The sequence below is a fragment of the Semicossyphus pulcher genome, unplaced genomic scaffold, assembly GCF_022749685.1.
Source record: "Semicossyphus pulcher isolate SPU_LCO1_2020_fin unplaced genomic scaffold, fSemPul1.0.p SCAF_6, whole genome shotgun sequence".
NCBI lineage: Eukaryota > Metazoa > Chordata > Actinopteri > Labriformes > Labridae > Semicossyphus > Semicossyphus pulcher.
This window is the reverse complement of record NW_027211737.1, coordinates 3,071,992-3,092,881: the sequence shown is the minus strand read 5'-3', so window position 1 is coordinate 3,092,881 and position 20,890 is coordinate 3,071,992. Positions and strand designations below refer to the sequence as shown.

Sequence of the window (20,890 nt, the reverse complement as noted above, 5' to 3'; positions counted from 1 at the left end):
CTCTGGTTTATTTAACCATTTACCATGTTGGTTTAATGGTTAAACAAATGAAGTGCAGTATACTATACTGCATGATATTAATGTTGTTGTTTTTTTACCAATTCTGCAGACCAAATTTAGCGGACATGCATCCATACATTATATTTACGCCGTTTTCCTGTGATAACGAGTTCTTTTTGGTCCTTTTCTGGAGATCTCAACTTATTTATCACGTTATCACAAGATAACGACGTTGCACTACCATAACATCAGATGATCATAACTCTTATCCCCAGGGTTGTAAAAGCACAAAACAAGTTACAGGCTTAACTTAGTGTGGGCAATGGCAGCATGGCATGCCCTGGTCTGTGTGTGTAACATCCTAATTCTGTTTTCCAGATATACCAGCCAAAAGATAACGAGAAAAGTAAGTAGACATCTCGAGAAAACGCAGAATGGAGTAAGTAAAATGTATGGATGCATGTCCACTAAACGCTTCCGTACATTTCAAAAGTTTTACTGCATTTCACTTGTGAAATTCACTCGTTATCACCACAGCACTGTGAAGCTATTCTGCTACAAACAGATAGAGCATACTTCCTGATGATCTCTAATGCAATTTCAGGCACATGTCAGTTAAAGACTCTGTTGTTCTCCTGTTCCTTTTATTGATTTTTACCTACTGCATTTTGATTTCCATTGTTAGATACTTCTAACCTATTTATTGCCTTAAAGCTGTATCTTACTTGATTCTGATTTTTTTTTTTTTTTTTACAATATATTTAATTCATTCTTTTTTCGTTTTTAAAAGCCCTCATAATGTTTTTCTTTGCCTCTGTAAGACTTGCTTCTATGTTCAATATGCGTTTATAATTTTTTATATAGCAGCACCATTAAGACACCTAAAAAGATTACAGAGGAGTGACCTGCTTAAATGTTCTGTTACGGCTCGGAGGTAAAGAAATCAGCACAATAATCACAAGTTTGTGTGTTTTTTAAAATTGTTTCAGTGTCGAAGATCTGTAAAATAATGAACAAGAAATCATCTTTATGAAGAAATAAGTTTGCGTTTATTGGATGAACCAAACGTATGCAAACTCACACATAGTGTAAAGATGGAACATGACATGGGGTGAAAAATAAATGAAGGGTTTCATTCCAAAATATCAAACAGCCATTTGGGAAAAAAATGCATTTCCATCCCAATATTATTACTGTTATTTCCTCAATGAGATCCATTCTGCCGACATAATTTTATAGGATTTCATTGACACTGTTTCCACATGGTGTGAATATTATTTTTGGAACAAAGCCCTTCAAATATATAGATTTATTTATATACTTTATACATTCTTTTCTTGCTGTACATTTAAGTCTCATGCTTTGCTTGAAACTGCTTTCAGCATTTATCCTCAATCACATGACAAACAACAAAAAAGAGCATACAGTATTCAGGATCAATGCTGCATAGTTTCAACTTTGGAATATCAAACATAATTTCTTTGTAAACCAACAGAGTGTAACCGTGTATGAGAGATGGAAACTGTATGAAATCTGTCAGTCGTCAAAACATATGTAAAAATACATTTTTCTGAAGATCCATGAATGCTTCACTTATTTGCAACAGTTTGGTTATGCGATTTATGAAGGATACTGCACATCATCTCTGTCTATCATGAGCAGGCAATCTGAAGCATTGGACAAAAGAAATCAAAGTTTAGGATTTCATATAACCAAAAAACAACCTTAAGCAGTGGACGTAAACTACTAAAGGATGAATTACAGGAAAAAATGGGAAAATGTGAAAAAGCATTGTGGATAGTTTCAGCACAAGTCACACAAAATCCAGACATCTCGCAACAAGACAAAACAAAACAAAACAGAAGCAATAAATAACACAAGGATAAAACAGTGGAAATCTTGGAAATGTTACCGACAGAGAAATATTAACAGAATTCCATAATAAGTCCTTTATAGGATGGTGTTTTGCTGTCCAATGAAAATCAAACAAAAACAACAAAAAATGCACTGATTCACTGCAATCGTATAACAGGCTTGAAGGATGGTAGAGATTCTGTTTATCCAATAGAAAGGCTTGCAACATTCTGAACCCGACCGAGCTACCTAACACTTTACAGTAAGAACACTTAAAAATGGTTTATGAGGACAGCGGCACATCATTCTCTTGTAGTAACCTCCATTAAGGCAATTGCAGAAAACATGAAGAGAAATTGTGTGTAGCCTACATGCAGAGAAAGGTGGCCGTTGAACTGCTGGGTCACTAGAGTAAACGGACTATGTTCACGGCCACAGAGGCTTAAGGGGGTAACCAAAGCCAACACAGAAGCCATGGCAGATGTCAATTTCACACCAAGACTACTCCACACTAGTCAGAGCAATTTTAAAAATGCTGTGAAAACGGCAGACATGTTATAGTCTCCACTGGTTTCCCTCTGAACGGTCCTCCATCTAAATCACTTTTTAAGAAAAATGGTCTCACAACTGAAAATCAGTTAACGTTCGCAGGTATTTTTCTATAGAGATGAACTATGCGCAGAAGTCTCCTCCTCTTCCATAAACACAGACCCCGTAATTAAAACCTGTAAAAGACTAAATAAAGTAGGTTCATGTCAAAAATCAAGTTGTTCTCCACCAGTGAAGCTGCTACTAACTTAACCACACTAGCTGACTAAAATCCTTTATCTGGTTAAATGTGACAAAAAACTTGAAAGGGACTTGAAACACTCAAAAAGTCATCTGCTAGAAAAGTCTGGAAGTCGGGCTGACTTGAGGCGCTTATGGAAAACTGATAAACATGAGTCTTACAGTTAAACATGAGACTCATGTAGGCTGCAGTAGGAGTTTGGTGTGGAGTTGAAGTGTAAAAAATCTAATGCCAAATCAGCCATGTTTACCCCAGTGTTTCCCAAACGCTCAGTCTTCCTGGTTCACCGTGACAGCCAGCATTTGAAGACTTTTTAAATCTTAACAAGTGTTTTTTCAGGTAACTGAAATGCTGCTTAAGTGTGAACTGAGGGCAAATTAAAGCGAAAATGTCAATGCCAGCTTCCTGTGGACACTCTCTAGAGTGAATATGAATTTCCTTTGGGCAGGTTGCGCAAAATTCTTGAACAATTTCATTCAGAATTTTTCTTCAGAGTTCATAACTAGGGACACAAGGCTAAATCGGGCAACAACCACTGAAGCCAACAAGAAGGAAAGAAGAAAAGACAGAACACTACAGAGTTTCTAAGGAGTCAGTTGTCACTTTGAGCATGCTCTCGATCATTACACCAACCAAACAAATATTCAGACAAAATGGTAACCCTATTTACAGCAGCTGATTCGGAGTGGATCACTTACAGAGTGTATCAAGTCAAAGAAAATATTAACACAAGTCAGTCGTGTTGAAGTACAAAGAGCCAATTTGGACTACGGCAATCATCAGATATTAATATCAGGACTCACTACAGTACATGTGGGTCTCCCCGCAGCTTTTCATTGGTTGGAATGGAAGTGATAGCAGTAGTGCAGAAGGGAAATCAATCAGAAGGAACATACAGGTACCAGAGTCCTTGGTTATTTGACCTGCGTGTCATCAGTAGCCTTGTGTATTGCGTATGGCTTGAAGATGCTGCTTTATGCACATACAAGTCAAGGAACCAGGAGGTTTTTTAGCGACCCCACGCCTCGCTGCTGTTCTGCTTCTCATTTTACCTCATAAAACAGAAGCTATTATAGTTCTTCATAATCACCATCATCTCTTTTGATCGACCCCGCTCCTCCACCCAGAAAGTCCTCCAACTCGTCCACTTCTGTTTTCTTGGGCCGGGATTTCTTTTTCTTTTTCTCTTTTTCTTTCTCGTCCAGCGCTGCAGCTTCGTCTTTTTCCTTTTTCTTATGTTTGTGTTTCTTCTTGCTCTTTTCATCCTCCTAATAACAGAAGGACACAATCTATTGTATTGTATTACAGTATTTTAAACTCGTTACTACTTACTGTATGTGAAAGGAACGACCACTTTACCTCTTTGCTCTTCTTCTTCTTTTTCTTCTTGTCTTTGGAGGAGTGTTTGCCGTCTTTGTCTGAAAAAGGATCAGATTTGTACAGTTTACTTAAAGTACTTAAGTGGTCACTAGGTGATAGATTATTCACATTTAGTCTTTTAATGAGTCTTAAAAAATATATTTCAAAGTGGAGAAAGGGCAGTTTTTTGTATCAGCTCATGCAAATACTGAACTTCAATGACATAAGCATCATCAACAAACAACAGGAGCAATTTCTCCACCGCCAAATAGGAAGCAGCAAACCTTGTAGAGTTAGTTAACATGGAGTGGACTCCAGTGAGGTGGAAGCAAGTATGTCACCTCCTAACTGACTCGATTGTTGGAAGCTTGTTTGTTGTCGGCACATGTTCGCACAGCGGTGGTAAGCTACTGTGAAGCGGTGACAGTTTAAATTAGGGAGAAAGGAATCGTCTTGCTAGCTCATAATGCAAGACCACCTGATGTTATGGCCTCAATCATGGCAAATAACACAAACCACTCATAGTAACCCTGCAAGACTGCAACACAGTCTTTAGTTTTGGTAGGAATAAAAAGAGGAAAGGACAAACGTATACCTGGTTATTGCTTGAATATGGGAAATAAAAAACAGGTATTCAAATCCAGACATCAAATTCCTGTCATTCTGAATTTGTAACTTAATATAAGTAACTATGATTCTATAAAAGACAGTATGTCATACCAGATCATTAGAACATTTGTAATTGCACATCACAAGTCTTAAGCATTGAAACTGTTTCCAAAAGAGACATTGAGCCAGTGGCGTTGGCCAGTAAGTGAAACTTTCACTTCTCTATTCTAATAGCAGAATGCAAAATGAACTCTAAATGAACTTTTTTTGACAAAAAGCTAAAATTGCACTCACTTTTCTCTTTTTGATCAGAAGATTAGAAAATAGAGCCAGCTGTTCGATTTGTTACATCGTCAGTTCATGTATCAATCTACAATCAAGACTCCTGACACCATGAAGACAAACGATTCCCACTCCTACATTTGAGTTCATATCTAAACACAACAGATATCATGTGTAGTTACTAATCAGAACAATGAAATTAGCTCATTTGTTAATACTACCGCTAATTGTAATCAAAATATGAGTAACAGATGCAGAAACACAAGGGACAGATATTTAATGACTTGCCTTCCTGCTCCTCACTGCTATCTTTGGCTGCAGGAGCCTCCTCCTGGAAGCCGAGGCCAAACAGGTCAGTATCGTCCTTGTGTTTGAAGGAGATCACAGTGGGCTTCAGAGGTTCTGATACCTTGACTAACTGCATATCATCGTCAGAAAGGTCGGACAGAAGCTCATCTCTGACAGGAAATGTATCCTGCGAAATGTGGGGAAAAATGAACACTCTTAACAGGAACGTTTTCCAAAAAACAAACAAACAGAGATTTTAAGTCTCCTTATAGGACAGTATGTACGAAATGCAGTGAAATTATCTTTTGTAGTTCAAGCCTTTATGACAGAAGTCTGTGTGATTTGTATCATGATTTGGATATGACTCAGAGACTGACTGAAATAGTCATTTTGGTTTAAGGCTCAGACTTTCTGTGATAAAACTAGCTGTGACCTCAGAGTGAATCGGCTCTGCAGGTAAATCTTTCTACCTCACCTTTGTTATTTTTGGTGTATCTGATGCTTGAGACTCAAAGTCGGGGTCATCCATGACAAACGACAGCATCTGCTGGGCTACAGGAGCCTCAGGGTCTGTATCAGAGTCCTCAGCCTTTGGGGTGCCTCCCCTCTTCTTGCCTTGGTGCCGGGGCAGCTGATCTGATGCAGGAGTCAAGGTGAGGGAGATGGGTGCTGCGGTCTGGCCTCGGGGCTCTGGAGGTTTTAATGACACCTTTGGCTTTGTGATGTGGATCACAGGCCTGAAACAGGGTGATATGGAACAGTTCATTTGTATGCTCTTTTTGCAATGTCACTTAAATGTTTTGCTGCGGCAGTGGCAAACATTCAAGTTTTTTATCTTAACATCAAAGAAACCAAAGGAAGTCAGCGAGCGTCATGGTTAATATTACAGTGTGATATTGTATATCATGTCGTCACACCACAGAACTTTATGTGGCAGATCTAAATGATTCACAGCTCAGGCCATGCATCTGCACCACATACACTAAGATTAAATTACATGACTGGAAACTATCTGTCATAATGAAAAGAAATGACAATCTTTTGGCATCGTTATATGAGCATCATTTTCAGCTTAAGCTAAACACAGAGATAGATTTTCTATTATAATGATACATTTTAAATTAATTTAACATTAAATTGAATTTAACAATTTTATGCAGGAGTGCTGATCAGATAATATGTGAATATTAAACTTAGGACATGCAATTATTATAAGAAACAAACTTAGAGGGTATATGTTCCTCTCATTGACACTACAAAGTAAAACATTTCAAAAAAGCAGCTCAATGGGTTTTAATGGAACACCTGATTATGGGTAGATGTACGGTATATTTCTGATTTCCCTAGATAGCAGAAAAAGCAGAAAAAGTGGCAACCATGAGCCTCAACGTCCTAGGCTGGCAGCTATGATATAAAAACAGATTTATTGGGGTTTTGAATATGTTGATTCTAATGTTTATTTCTCCCATTTTGATAATAAAAATAAAATATTTAATTCATATCTTTGAGATATGCCAATGAGCACAAAAGAGTTCTGATCATTTGCAATAGAAATACAGCAAAAACATCTGTATCTTTACTTATATGATGTCTTTTTTTTGATAACTTCAGATGCTTAAATAACAAAAAATTGAAAACCTAAAAGAAAAATATTTATTTTAGACTCATTTAGATTTGATCTTTTTATATTTAATTTCAGAATTATGCAAACAATGATCTTCCACAGCCACCTGTGTCAATTCTGTTTTCATGGTGTAAACTGCTCAGTGTGCTGAGAAACTGTTATTGTTATTAAGACAATTCAGGATGTCAACTTGTAAATGGGACCACTTAGGCAAGGCTGTTATTTAAAAAATGTGTGAAATACTTACAGTACAGGGAAGAAAGAATAGCTGTTGAATCCCCTAACTGCCAGGTTCATGGACAACAACCCTTAACACTACAACATACTTGAACTGCTAATCTCTGGGGGTTCAAGGCCATCTCTTTCTGAGAAAGGACTTACGTTTTAAGATCAGGTTCACTGTCCAGGTCTTGGTCCTGTGCTATGGTCGGGGCTGCTGTTACTCCCTCCTCCTCGTCACTGGTCAGAGTGACATCTTTACTGGGGGGCAGGGTCTTAGGTTGGGGAAGGCTAGGCTTGGAGTCATCAGGATCGAGTTCATCCTGGAATCCAGACACCATGGGGTTTCCTCTGCCTTCACCATCGCTGGGAGAGAGAAAGGACAGGAAATATATCTTTCTACCTTTACTCTTTGAGAGGACACGCTTTCCTGAAGTATATTGCAAGGTGTCCCACCAAACCGAAACTGACTGCCCACCTGGCTTAAAGTTCGGAGATTTGAAAAGATTTGTTAAAATGTTTTTTAACAGCAGTGACTGCAGGGTGGCTTAGATGGAAACAAAGACGTGATGGTCTGAAAGCTCACCTGCCAAAACATCAGTTACACAGATAAAAGCCAAAAAGGCTTTGACCTTTCTTTTTTTGTTTGGCCAAATGAAGTCATTTTCTTGTGGTAGAATAGTGCTCTGCACTCTGTGGTAGTTAAAATCAGCAGCCATTTAGATACATTTTCAATTTTCTGCAGACTGCTAAAACATTAATAATACAGAGTGTTTAAAGAGTGTAGATTTTCTGATTCTTTGTAAGACTGAAAGGGGGCTACCTGCCTGCACCTGAAAGACAACCCCAGTCAAAGGTACTTGCCACCAGGACAGACAGCTTCACGGGGCCAAACCTACGGTTTTGGGCTACTGTGATGTAAACCATAACCTCCATAACATCTCATGGACATTGCACAATTTTTATTGCCTAGATATCTGATAAACATAACTTGCATATTGATTTTTAAGTCAATACCTTTTTTTTTTAAAAGAATAAAACAAATAAACTTTCATGTACACATTAAGACTTATTTCAAAGTTTATGTAAAGAAGAAAAATGTATGATATTAAAAAAAGACTTCACTATATGCCAAAGGATAATCAAGCTAATTCCAAATGACAGGTAAACGTCTCACCTGTCGCTGTCCACAGCCGGAGCTGGCGCAGGCTGAGGCACCTTGTTCTTGGAGGGCAGGCTGTCCTCCAGGAAGCTTCTATCAAGTCTCTCATCAGGCACAAAATCATCCACACTCTGAACCTTGGAAGAACAGACTGGTGCAGGCGGGTCGTCTGAGGAAAACATAGAGAAAGATTTGCGTGAGTAACTATTAAATACGATTTTAACTTTAGTAAAATCTACACTGTACGTTTAGAAGCTCCCATCACAGCGCTGCCATGTGTTGCCTTCTTAATTACACAAAAGTCCAATGAAACTGTTAAGTCACATGACATTCACACACCAGCCAGTCATTTGATCATTTTAAAAGCTCTGCATTACTCGACTGCTCAATCTTGGATCTTGTGACTACTTACTGTCGACTGAAGTTTCACTTTTGTGCCAAAAGTGAACACAAAAAAAACCCTGTTTTTGTAACCAAAAAAACTTTAAAAGTTAGTGCTCACCTTGACATCAAAATTAACAAATCAAGCTAGAAATGTTGGTGTCATGATGGACTCTATCCTGTGAAAAAAGCCAGCCTGCTACTAACACCTAAAACATAGCAAGAATTAAAGACCTTCTGTCCAAACAAGATCCAGATAAACTAGCTAATGTGTTTATAAAGCTCACTCAGCTTCTGTGATAAAGTCATCACAGGTCTAAAAAAACAACAACAGACAGCTGCAGCTCATTTTCTTACCAACAGTAAGACATTTGACAATATTACACCTCTCCTTTAATCTTTGCCCTGGCTTCCTCTGGGTCAAAGACCAAAAATAACCTTGCCGTGAGTTTTGGCTGAATAATCAAAAGCTCGTCCTTAAATATTATATTACTTTTTACGGTTACACAATTTAATTTGAGAAATCAAACAAATATCTTTTGGCTAACCCCTTAACTGAAATCTTTCTAAATGGCTGAGTCATGCTTAATCATGCAAGAATGATTAATAAGAAGACAACATGTTAATGCATTTATGGTACTTTACTGACTCAGAGGATGAACAGTGTTTCAGAGTAACTATCTCAAACATGTAATTCTCTGAAACAGATCTCATGCTGTGATAGATGTTGTGAAAATGTCACTGTTTCATCATAGCTTCTTTTTTTGCCTTTATTAGATAGGACAGCTGAAGAGTGACAGGAAATGTGGGGAGTGGAGAGTGGGGGCTGCGATCAGTGTGTGGAGGACTGTAGCCTCTGTACATGGGGCGCCTGCTCTACCGACTGAGCTAAACCAGCGCCCCTCAATGCTTCTTTTAACTTTAGGTTTGGGTTATGGAAAATTAAACATCGCTGGCTTCATGTATCTCTTTTAGTCGTTTAATGTTCATTACATTAACAGTGTTTGGCCAAAGTGCGACTGTAATATTATTACTTTTCCCATCAAGGAGCAGTAATAGGGATAACAGCTTTATGCTCCTGCAGTCTTTGAACTTAATCTGACAGCCTTCTCCAAACTTGCATTCATGCATGTGTTGATGAGAGCAAGAACACAACTGTAGAGGAGACAGCATGTGGACAGCTGCAGAACCTTGAACTGCCTGAGCAGAAGAGACTCACCTGGTGCAGAAGCAGAAGTCTCTGCAGCAGGAGATGAACCGAACCAGCGGGAGATAAAGCTGCGTTTCTGTGGGCCTGACGCTCCGGATGCAGCTGAAGACTGAAGGTGTTCGGGCGATTGGGCTGGAGGCTTTGACTCAACAATAGGTGAAGCTGCTCCGCTAACTGCTGTCGAAGGAGGAGGGGGGGGGGAAGAAGCAGACACAGACGGTGACTGTGGAATAATTTGGGAGGGAATGGGAGGCTGAGGGGTGCTAGGGCTGGAGCTGCCTGTAGAAGCCCCACTGGGAGGGACAATGGGGGACTGGGAGCCCGAGGAGGGACTCTGACCGTTGGCCGGACCAGGGGAGCCATAGCCCTTACTGCGAGACTCCAAATTCTCCAGGAAACTGCAGAAATCACATAAGAGCTGATTAATAACTTTGATTCAACTGCAATAAAACCTGAGGCTCGGAAGCAGAGAGTAATGCTGCTTATCAAGCTCATCTTTGCCTTAACACCCAAGGTTAAAGCTACAGGAGGCTCAACTTTAACTTAAAACAGGGATGATTTTCATGTTTTTGTGATCATTGATGAACAAAGATGAAACAATGATCTTTTATTAAAACTAACCAAGCTCTTTTGGGGCCTACACTTAAACAAATCTAACACAGCTGTTCATAGATTGGTTTGGTTGAGTCATCAGATGTTTTTGTTAGGTTTAAGAAAAGATCAGTGGTCTTCTGGGTGACAGACAAACAGCTTTGGTGTGATGGTCACAGAGCTCGCTGCGGGACACACTGATACGTCCTGCAAAAGCCTGTCCATCAAGGTGAAATGTTTTTTAAGGAGTACCTCACAATAGCTTTAACAAAGTTACAAAGCCATTTGTTAAGATAAACTGTTTTCTGGCAGACTGACAGCACAGACAAAAGTGAACATGTACTTACAATGTAACTCTATCCAATATCTTTACATGTTGGAACTGATGTGCCTTAGAGTACATAGTATGTTTCAAGCCTCAGCACTAAGGAGCCCTTGAGAGGACATGTCCAAAAACTTCAAGCTGGTGGTGCTCATCAGAAAGTATCAGGTTCAAATAGTATACTGTCTGGTGTGCACCAAAACCATTCGGAAGACTGAACTTTTGCTCATGCCCCTCTAGGAAATTTGTACAAAATACACGGGCAGACAGGAAAAAAAAGGCAGACAGTACATCTCATAGTTTTGATCTTCAGTCTCCTGCTGGACACACAGCTCCTCCAGCGTTGCATCCATGTCTAGCTGGTTGGTCTCCAGCTGCCTCAGTAGCGTCTCTCTCTGCACACACACACATGCACACACACAAACCTGACATGAATGATTAAAAACAGGCTCAGATTAAGCCTCTGTAGTCACACTGTGCTACAGCATGATTAGAAAGAATGCTTCTCTGGCTTAACAATACAGCATGTGACTTAGAGCTTATTGAAATCCTTATGAAGCAGTTCAAGATGGGAAAAACTTATAAAAACTTAATAAAATTAAATCATTATGATACTAAAGATGACACATTAGGGGGAGAATAATGACCTGTAGCTGCAGGAAGGGGATGTTAAAAAACCTGTGCAGATATTTCAGGCCAAACCCATTTTTCATTGAGGACTCGGCGTAGTGGATGTAAGAGGATCCCATTGGTCTGTAAAACACAAGTAAAGTTATCTTTCATGACAATTTCATATGCAGGTTATAGTTTGGTTGAAGGGAATTTCAAGTTATTGTCTTTGTTATTTTAAAGACCGAAACAGGGTTCAGGTGAATTTTTGGACACAAGAGGGCAGAAGAACTGGCTTAGAAAAAAGATTCATCACTTTATTGAGGCAAACAATTGTCTTTTTACACATCTAGCTGTCAGAGACCAACATTATCATTTATGTGGACAATGTATGTATTCACCTGCCACTGCCATGAGTGGCTGCTGGGAACAAGGTTGATAAAAGCTGAGTCTGAGGGTAGTAAAAGCAAAACTGGCTGAAAGAAGCTGAAAAGAAAGTTCTGGAGAGCTGCGAGGACCGACCGTATACTCTGTGTTAACATCAATCACATTAGGTTTAATTGAATGAGATTTAAAATCAGCATCAACATGACATGGCTGCACAGCTCTTGGAGTTGGGGAGGCAGCTATTTTCTGTTTTAAAGCTCAACAGGCTCTCTGTAGGTATGTCTTAGAATTTATTTTTTTACATGTTTTGCAGTAGTCAGCCAAACGTCCAGCTAAGTAGTATCACACAATACCATTGATGTAGTTGTAGGTTGTGATAGCATGGCACAAAGCAATATGTCTTTTCATCATAACTTGTAAATGTTAGCCTGATATACACAAGGGAAAAATCTATTTATTCGCTTTGCAGCTCAAAGGCTAGCAGCAACTTATAAGGTGAATGTTTTCTTGCAATTTATTCAATGCATGAGGTATGTCTTGGATCAATCAACACACATTCAATATCATTGACCATTTTTAATGGCTCTTCAAGCGTTTAAAAAATAATATGAACTTAAACCGGATTATTTGACTCTATGTACTGAGAAAATAAGTGGTGCAGTGTTCCTGCTCTAGCACCATACTGTGTCTCCTGCTTCTCTGTGCTGCGACTATGCTGCTGCACGGAGCACACACTTTTATTTCTGTAGTGCTGTTGTCTAAATAAGTACTGATTACAAGCAGTTTACAAATAATACAAATATATATATTTAATAAATGTAGGTGCTGATATTAAAAATTAACTAATTAGGTTTTATTACTTTTGAGGGAAGCAAAACAATGGTGGGGCAGCGGGTATGTAATTAATTAGATCACAACATACAAAGTTTTTATGTGTAAAATATATTGTTTTTCCCTCTTACTTACTATCAAATAGTTTTCTCAGAGTCTGAATCATTTTGTTCCTGTTTTTTCCTTCACGTGCTCTCTAATCCTGCTCCCATCTTTCACAGTTGATTTTCACTTCCTTATCTCTACACTTGGCGTACTTCATCGCAGGGTGTAACGCAATCTTGTCATTAGCTGATGCTGCCTATAGGGAAACTGTGAGGGTATGATACACGTGTCATGTATAACTGATTCTCATAGGAGGTAACTTTTCAGCCTTAATGACACCAAATGGCTGTTAAATTAAAAAAGCTGCTCTTCAATCAGATTCTGCAGCAGAGCCCGGTCTGAGAAATTATTCTGAAAAACAACATTCCACATTTAATCATCACAGTGAGAGCTCTTGTTTCATTTGGAAATCTAGCTGATCTCTACCTGTTAAGTCCAGCAATCAGGTCTCTTATATCATCAGGGAGGATAACGCGATGCTCGCCCATGTCCCTGTGGTTTCCCAACACACACACTGGCACATGGGTGGGTACTTTGGGCAGCTCCCTCAGGATGTAGTTAAAAGTCCTACAAATGACAACATCAAAACACAACATTGATCTTGGGGTTGGTGAAAGAAAGAAGGTATGTACCACTCTGATACTGATAATGGTCACATACAATGTGATGACTCGATTTCTAAAACATCCCAAGCATTCTAAATAGTGTTTATATACAAAAACATATATGGCAATACTGAAACTTCAGTGATAGGCCCATGTCAGCTGATCACATCGGGGCCTTATAACGCAGAATGATAGTCTCATCGATAGGTACAAATTAACAAATGTTTTTCCTCAAGTTAGCCAAGATAAACACTAGACAATCTAAACAATAGGCTTCCCCCTAGAGTTTATTTAAAATCTGCACAAATAAAAACAAACTACAGAAATCACTGTCTTCGATAATAAACTGTGAAAATGTATTTGGATTGTCACATTAACATAAAACCTGCACTATGACACCTTTCACTTAAGTTTTAATGTCTGTAGCTCACACGAAAAACTCAAAACTGCCTCTATCTGTTGCAGATATCTGTCTAGACCAAATATGAATGTAATGTATATTGGAATGAGAACAAACATTTGATTATTGTCTGCCATTATCAAAGGCAAACTCAGGATGTAGTTATAGGGCTGACAGCAGAGGTTCCACAGCAGCGCAGCACCTGACACGCTGCCAGTGTGGACTCTGTGACACTGTTAGCCATAGTAGTTCAGGGGGGCAGCAGTCAGGCCAAGCTATGTCCAAGTGTGTCCAAGTTATCATTAATCCTTACTCTTACAAGCTTTAAAATCACTCATGTATTCTTTCATTTTAAATATGCCTGCATCAATTCCAGAACAGCATGAAAAAATGTTACTAATGTCTGAGAGATTTGAATGACTACATGAAAGTGACAACAATACTCTTACTACGAGGAAAGTAACAGGTTAGTTCATCTGCATGGAAAACAGCAAACACTAAAATACATATATGGGGAATTATGTCCCTCCTCCCAAGACATGCAAGTATTTTAGAAAAAAATAAATGTATGTTCTCAGACACGATGCCCAATTTGCAACGAACAAGTGTTTTTAAAGGATTTGCCTTTGAAGATGAACAAAAAACAGCAGTGGAAACTTCACAGCCACATGCAGACCGACTGAAACCTAATCTGTCCATGCATATTGTAGCATTAGCGTTCACTGGTGAGACAGTGTGAGGACAGTGACTCGAACAGATGACTCTTACCACTGCTTGGTTATGTCAAACATCATGATGACTCCATTACAGTTCTTGTAAACATCCAGGAACTCTGCATCCAGGGCCACCTCATCTGACTACAACACACAAATGTTTATATCAATCAAAATATTTCATTATACAATTCAAGGAAAAAACATGAAACTTATGATCATGTGCATCCTGTACAACCTCTGAGCAAATTCCATCACTGACCCACACACTATAAGCCAGCCTTTTTTCCTGAACACATGACATTCATGTGATAATCACCTCTTGGGGCTCATTCTCCAGTTTCAAATTGTCTCCACGCCGTTTGCCTTTGCCTGAAAGAACAAGAAATCAGACATGATGACTTAAGACAAGCTGAAAATAAACCATTAATATCTACAGCTTAGTTTGTTGATTTACATTAGTTTATATCAGTAAGCAGGCAGAGCAGCACAGCGCTTTTCTTATTGAAAAGCATGTTGCAACCTAGTTGAACACACATTACCCTTTTAAATACACAGTGCTGGCATTTAGTCATGGCTCACATGGTGCACACACTCAGGCTCTAGCTACACACAGCAAAAAAACTAAGCCAAACTCTGAAATGTAGCCACGCAGCAAACCTGGGAATAGCAAAACCTTGAGAGTATTGACATTTCAGATAAAGAGAGGAGCTAGGCGGGGCAAACCTACAGCACACGAGCAAGTTCAGTTTCTACACACTAGAGTGAAGCTCACCTACACCTTCAGGAAGAGGATATTTTTGGCCTGAGATGAGTGCAAGAGAGGTGCAAAAAAAGACAACATCAACACTGAGGACAGAAGACAAACAAGCATCCATGCGTCTGTTTGATGTCCTGACATAGTGTAGCAGGATGACTGCAGTAGATAGACAAAGGTGTAACTTGGAGTGAGGTAAGCCTCAGTGGAAAGTCTAGCTCTTTAACTGGCAGTTGTGTCAACACTCACCTTTGTCTACCACGTCCCACACCTCTACTTTGACCACATCATCAGTAGCTGAGAGAAACAGGAAAGGCATATTCATTATTCATGCTCTTTAACACCAGTGGAAAATGATATAAATGTACAACCTCTTGAAGCTGGGGTAGGCAATTTACTTTGGAAATATTTTGTTCATATTGCCTTCACATTCTGACAGCCATTTACATATTAAATCCTCTGACATCAAAACAAAAAACCTGTTACCAGTTGCTGTCGCAGGCCTGTATTAATCTTTCTGATCATTTTCGATTGAATGGCTTATCTGCGCACCTGTGTACTCATTGCCAAGAGCAGAGTCTTCCTCAAGCTAAAGCTCAGAAGCAAGTCACAAAGACAGTGCAGAGAAAAGCAGACGGCATCAGCTCACTGAAGCCGTCTTGCACTGACTTAATAGGAGCATATCTCCAGACACTATTTTCACGATGAGATGGCTAACTCTCTCTGCCCTGGTGGGATCATAAAGTTGCATGGTAACGCAAATGAGGTGAGGAAAGATCACCTTACGCATCTTTTTTGCTATCATAAAAAGTATTGTCGTTCTATTACATGCAAGTTCAACTTTGCATAGCTTGCATTACATCCATTCCAAACACCTTGTAGAAAAGCTTCCAAACATCACTCTTAACTCTGCTGGTCGCCATACAGCCTGTCAACTACATTTCGTGATGTCTGAATGAAAACATTGGACTTTATCTGCAGTTGAATGGACGTGTTCTTTTTGATAAAAAGAAGCAGTACAAATATTTATAAATAGTTTTATCACTGCATCCTATCCAACATAAACGTCTATTTAAGAACTATACAGACTTGTGTTTATATCTATTCAACATAAAACATGATTATTTATTATATTCAACAGATACTGCTGTCCTAAACGAGTAATTCATGCCCGGCCCTGGTTCATATTCACGTGTTTTTGGTTGAATACTTCTTGAATATATCTAGCTAACTCTCACAGGTTTCTCCAAAGTTGCCTACTCCAGCTTTAAGTGACTTCAGTATGATCCAGAAACTACAAACACTAGAAGAAGCAGTGGTGGGAAAAGGTTTACTCTGTATGGAATACTAACACAGGATGTTTACTCTAAAATTGTTCTGCTGAAGCTAAATCTAAATGGGCACAGGCTTTTTTTTTTACCTTGATATGGAGCCACTGAAATACATCATAAAGGCACAAACAGTAGATGTCAAATATTCACCGAAACAGAAAAATAACCGAAGCAGTGGCAATAAGACGAAAGCTGTTAAGAGACGACATGACACACGGACTTACTTTTGTAATTCCAATGGATACTTGTGGCTTGGATCTCCTGAGTGGGTAGGTACTCTTCCACAAACTTCTTGCCCTGCAGTCGATGCCATAAAGTACTCTTTCCAGTGTTTCTGTCTCCTCGGATGACTATTTTCACTGTAGTGGGAAAGGGACATTAGGCTAATCAGAAAACAACCTATCTTAGATGCAGCATTTCATATCGATAAGTGGGACAGACGTATTTCTCTGCCGAGTTCTGTCCTTCTGAATGGTTGTACTACTTACTATTATACTGAACCCCTTTGGCGAAGCGTCTCTGCAGACTTTGGTTCATCGATTGCATGCCAGCCGGAATGTTCTTGTCCCTGAGCTGCCCTGGCTCGGATCCCACTAGCTTCTTGAGTGCTGAAAACATCTTGACTTAGGTATGAAAGCTTGAACAGTTGGAAATCACAACTAAAGGAACAGTGTAACAGTGATTTCTGATGGCTGAGTTAAGGGTCCATGCTTTGAAGTAAATATGACGCCAAACTACTAAATATTGAGCAGCACTTCTCCTAAATCCAACTTGATGGCCTTGCTTCCCAGTCAGAGGTGGAGTGAACTACCATGTTGTTTTGAGCATCATCTGTAAAACAAAACCAGAGGAATGTTGGAGTAAGGTTAGGGAATTTACTACAATTTAATTATAAGGTGTAGGCATGATAAAAAGACGAGTGAAAACATGAAAATCAATACAATCATGCCTTCATTAAAAGTTTGACAGAAATGGGCAGTGATTTAAAGGAACTACACCCATACATAGAATATTGTTGTAGCTATATCTTAGTCATTTAATATAAATAACACAGACAACCCCTTCCAGCTCTTTCAATAAGACTTTGCTTCTCGTTCATTGTCATTGCATGCCATTAACAGTGCCAAGCATCACATTTTCAGCTAAGTTAATGACCCAATATAGTGACTTGTTGGTCACTAAAAAACTATGTTTATCGTACTGCTGTGGTTCTAAATGTATTTCCAGAAACCTCAAGTTCTCCTACTATCACCTCAAAGAAACAAATATTCCAACTACTTGATAAATAAATGTTTTTGAATTTGTTTCTCATGTTGAGCCACTGTGTCCTAATCTACAACAAGATGGCAGCTGGAATTGAAATGTCGGTGCTCAATTTGTACAACATGAAAGAAGTTTAAAAAGTATTACTATCAGCTAATTTTGGTTTTATTGATGTTTCCTTGTCTCAGGACTGAAAATAATAATAATAATAATAATAATAATAATAATAATAAGGCAAAAAAATTAAAATTGTCCAGCAACAATTTTAAAGTCTTCTTTGATAGTCAACGGAATATCTTTCTATTTTCATTTAGACATTACAGCCCTTAGCCATATAGGGATGTTATGTTGGGGTGTTGGACATGGAAGGAAATGGCGATTCCTAATTTCCTGCTTTATAGAGAAAATAATATGCAGGTTGTTGTTGATGTTATTATTGTATAGAATATATCCATTAGGACTGTTTTGTGTCAGAAATCTCACTAAACATGTTTCATGATACTGGAATTATTTAAATCTAATTGTAGTTTAAAGGTTAAATCACCATATGCATACAATCTGACAACAGTCACTGAGGAACAAGCTAGCAGAGTACCTGAGGAACAAGCTAGCAGAGTACCTGAGGAACAAGCTACCTGAGTACCTGTGGAACAAGCTACCGGAGTCCCTGAGGAACAAGCTACCAGAGTACCTGAGGAACAAGCTACCAGAGTACCTGAGGAACAAGCTACCAGAGTCCCTGAGGATCAAGCTACCAGAGTCCCTGAGGATCAAGCTACCAGAGTACCTGAGGATCAAGCTACCAGAGTACCTGAGGATCAAGCTACCAGAGTACCTGTGGAACAAGCTACCAGAGTACCTGTGGAACAAGCTACCAGAGTACCTGTGGAACAAGCTACCAGAGTACCTGAGGCTTTCTCCATCACTTAGCTTTTTTAAAACGGGTCTCAAAACGCTTTAATTTACTGCTGCATTCCCATAACTTCTTATCTAATCTTACTTCATCCTTGTGATTTAATTATTTACTTTTAATTGATTAAATATTTTAATTTATTATTTGATTCTTTTAGTTTAATTAATACTTAATTATTGCTTTAGTTCATACCTTACAGCTGATATTTTGAAATCATGATGTATATCTGAAATCAATAATTAAACCAATAAAAACACATCATAAGTTCAATAGCAACTGGTGAGTGTTGAGGGACTGTGTGTGGATCTGTCCATCACAGCACCCCTGTGGGGGAGTTTCCGGGGCAGCTAAGGTCGGCACCTGACAGATTGTGAGCCTTATTCCTTGGGAAGACATTCTGGGGTGGATCAGGTATATAAAATCCATTTCGTTTAAGGCAAGAGCAGTCTGTGAATCTGTGTCCGTCGGGAAAATATGACTCGCTAGTCGGCGACTTCAGAACCGTGTCATTTTTGGTATGCGTGCTGAGCAGGTTACCCATCAGTAATCGCTCAATACCCTTGAGAATACCTTAACACCTAAAATTAAACAAAGTTGAACAAGATAAGACAAAGATGAGACAATTGTCTGTAAATCAATTACTCTTTCAAAGACTCTCGATGCTGTTGAAGTGGTTGTAATGTGAATATATTTTGTTTTTTGTACTGCTGCACTCAAGAACTTCTTATGTACATTTTTACTTAATTCCTTTAATCCAATTGATTTTTGTTTTTTGTACCTATTTTTGCTAATTGTCAGATTTCTTTTAATGTTCTTAATGCTCTGTTTTTGATTGTGTAAAGCACTCTGAATTGCTTTGTGTATGAATGGTGCTCTATAAAAAAATGATGTACTTATTACTACATCAACATAGTTCTACTTTTTGTACAGTCTTAACAGAGGAATTAAAATTTGCCTGTAAACAATAATTAAGATAGCAGTGTTTTTGAGAATTAATACAGCATCGAAAAAGTAACTGCAGTTTATCATTATATTTCCTTACACTCTTTAATATGCAGTGATGACCCTAGGTCATAAGTATACTTGAATTGGGTATCATCTGAAATGTTTATTAGGCAGATTTTTGAAGTTTTTGGAAAAATCTCCATAACAGCAGTAAGGGTTGTTAGGGGACCTGGTTATTCATTTTTCGGGGGGAAAATCCATTGAAAAGCTCCCAAAACATTAAACGCACAAATTTGGACTAGATGTAGTGATGTGGTCGTCTAATGACACTCTCTGCAGTTGAATTGCAAATGATTTGGTTACCGTTTTAAAAGCAAAGTAATAAAGCTGAATGATAGTGATACATGAAAGATGGGTTTTACGCAGTGTATTTTTGTCCCTGTTAAATCCCTACTACAGCAGTCAGGAAGAGTACATTTTGCACAATCAAGATCAGCTTCGGGGTTGTCTCCAGTTAACATTATTAGTACTATGTATGTCTCTGTTCAGCTACAGGAGAGACTAGCTCATATTCATATACAAGCTGTACAATACTGTAATAATGATACAATGAATCAACTATTTCTGGGGTGAATTTCCCCTTTAACATTATCCGGCTAGCGTTAGCTGCCCAAGCTGTTAGCTCGGAGAAGAAAGGCTGTGACAAAATTGAAAGCAATTATGAGGGGAAATGTTTGTGCATAATACCCTAAAGGGTATGTCAAGGTCAAGACAGCCTTCAAACAGTGATGTGGCAGCCGGTTTGTTATCCACCCTGACTAAAAGGTAACGTTATCCCCTGGCTCTGTTTAAGCTAGCTATCCAGCCGATATTAGCTTAGCTTTCCTCCCTGTACGCTCAGTGACATTTAACGGCAGCCAGACTAAATGTTTTCTTCCGGGTAGTGTCAGCTACAAATACTCACGGTTATTTAATAAGATGACGAACTGCATCCCGGACATCTTTATGTCAAAACATCTGTCAGACCTCCATCCCGACAGACATATAGCGGAGACATTCCTTTGCAAAGACAACAGCTACAGCGACCCAGCGTCAAGTTTTACATAAAAATGCACAACTTCCGTTCATACTTTCAAAATAAAGCTGAAGGTACTATTTATTGTCCGTTTATAGTTTAGGTCAGGGAAAGTCAATTGAATGTTATTTATGGAATGTTTTTCCTGTCATATAAGTGTACTTGCACCTGCCCCCCAACTTGTTCTACTCAACTCAGGAACTAAACTTACAACATTAAAAACATGAAACACCAAAATAAAACAGAAATAAATGGAATTTAGTTT

The 20,890-nt window shown here is 38.7% G+C and overlaps 1 protein-coding gene across 2 annotated transcripts; it reads right to left on the bottom strand.

Annotated features, from left to right (window-relative positions):
• Positions 1-797: 797 nt before the first annotated feature.
• Positions 798-20,618, bottom strand: rabl6b (RAB, member RAS oncogene family-like 6b). Of its 2 annotated transcripts, XM_069682355.1 has the most exons (17): positions 20,515-20,618; positions 16,918-17,260; positions 16,654-16,788; positions 15,348-15,395; positions 15,117-15,146; positions 14,661-14,713; positions 14,397-14,485; positions 13,050-13,190; positions 11,339-11,444; positions 10,983-11,086; positions 9,788-10,176; positions 8,203-8,356; positions 7,188-7,391; positions 5,658-5,919; positions 5,183-5,369; positions 4,004-4,062; positions 798-3,912 (listed from the first exon to the last, which is right to left on the bottom strand). In XM_069682355.1, exons 2-17 carry the CDS (start codon positions 17,045-17,047, stop codon positions 3,715-3,717), a joined length of 2,289 nt encoding a protein of 762 aa, XP_069538456.1. In that variant the 5' UTR covers positions 17,048-17,260; positions 20,515-20,618; the 3' UTR covers positions 798-3,714. The 2 variants fall into 2 exon arrangements, with proteins under 2 accessions (XP_069538456.1, XP_069538457.1); XM_069682356.1 differs by lacking the exon at positions 15,117-15,146.
• Between the last annotated feature and the right edge of the window lie 272 nt (positions 20,619-20,890).

Excerpts from the sequence above, each read along its gene's own strand:
- rabl6b (XM_069682355.1), bottom strand. The coding sequence starts at position 17,047 with ATGTTTTCAGCACTCAAGAAGCTAGTGGGATCCGAGCCAGGGCAGCTC. Across the intron at positions 14,714-15,116 it reads TCCTCTTCCTGAAGGTGTAG|GCAAAGGCAAACGGCGTGGA; the intron begins GTGAGCTTCACT and ends TTGTTCTTTCAG. Across the intron at positions 4,063-5,182 it reads TAGCAGTGAGGAGCAGGAAG|ACAAAGACGGCAAACACTCC; the intron begins GCAAGTCATTAA and ends ATCCTTTTTCAG.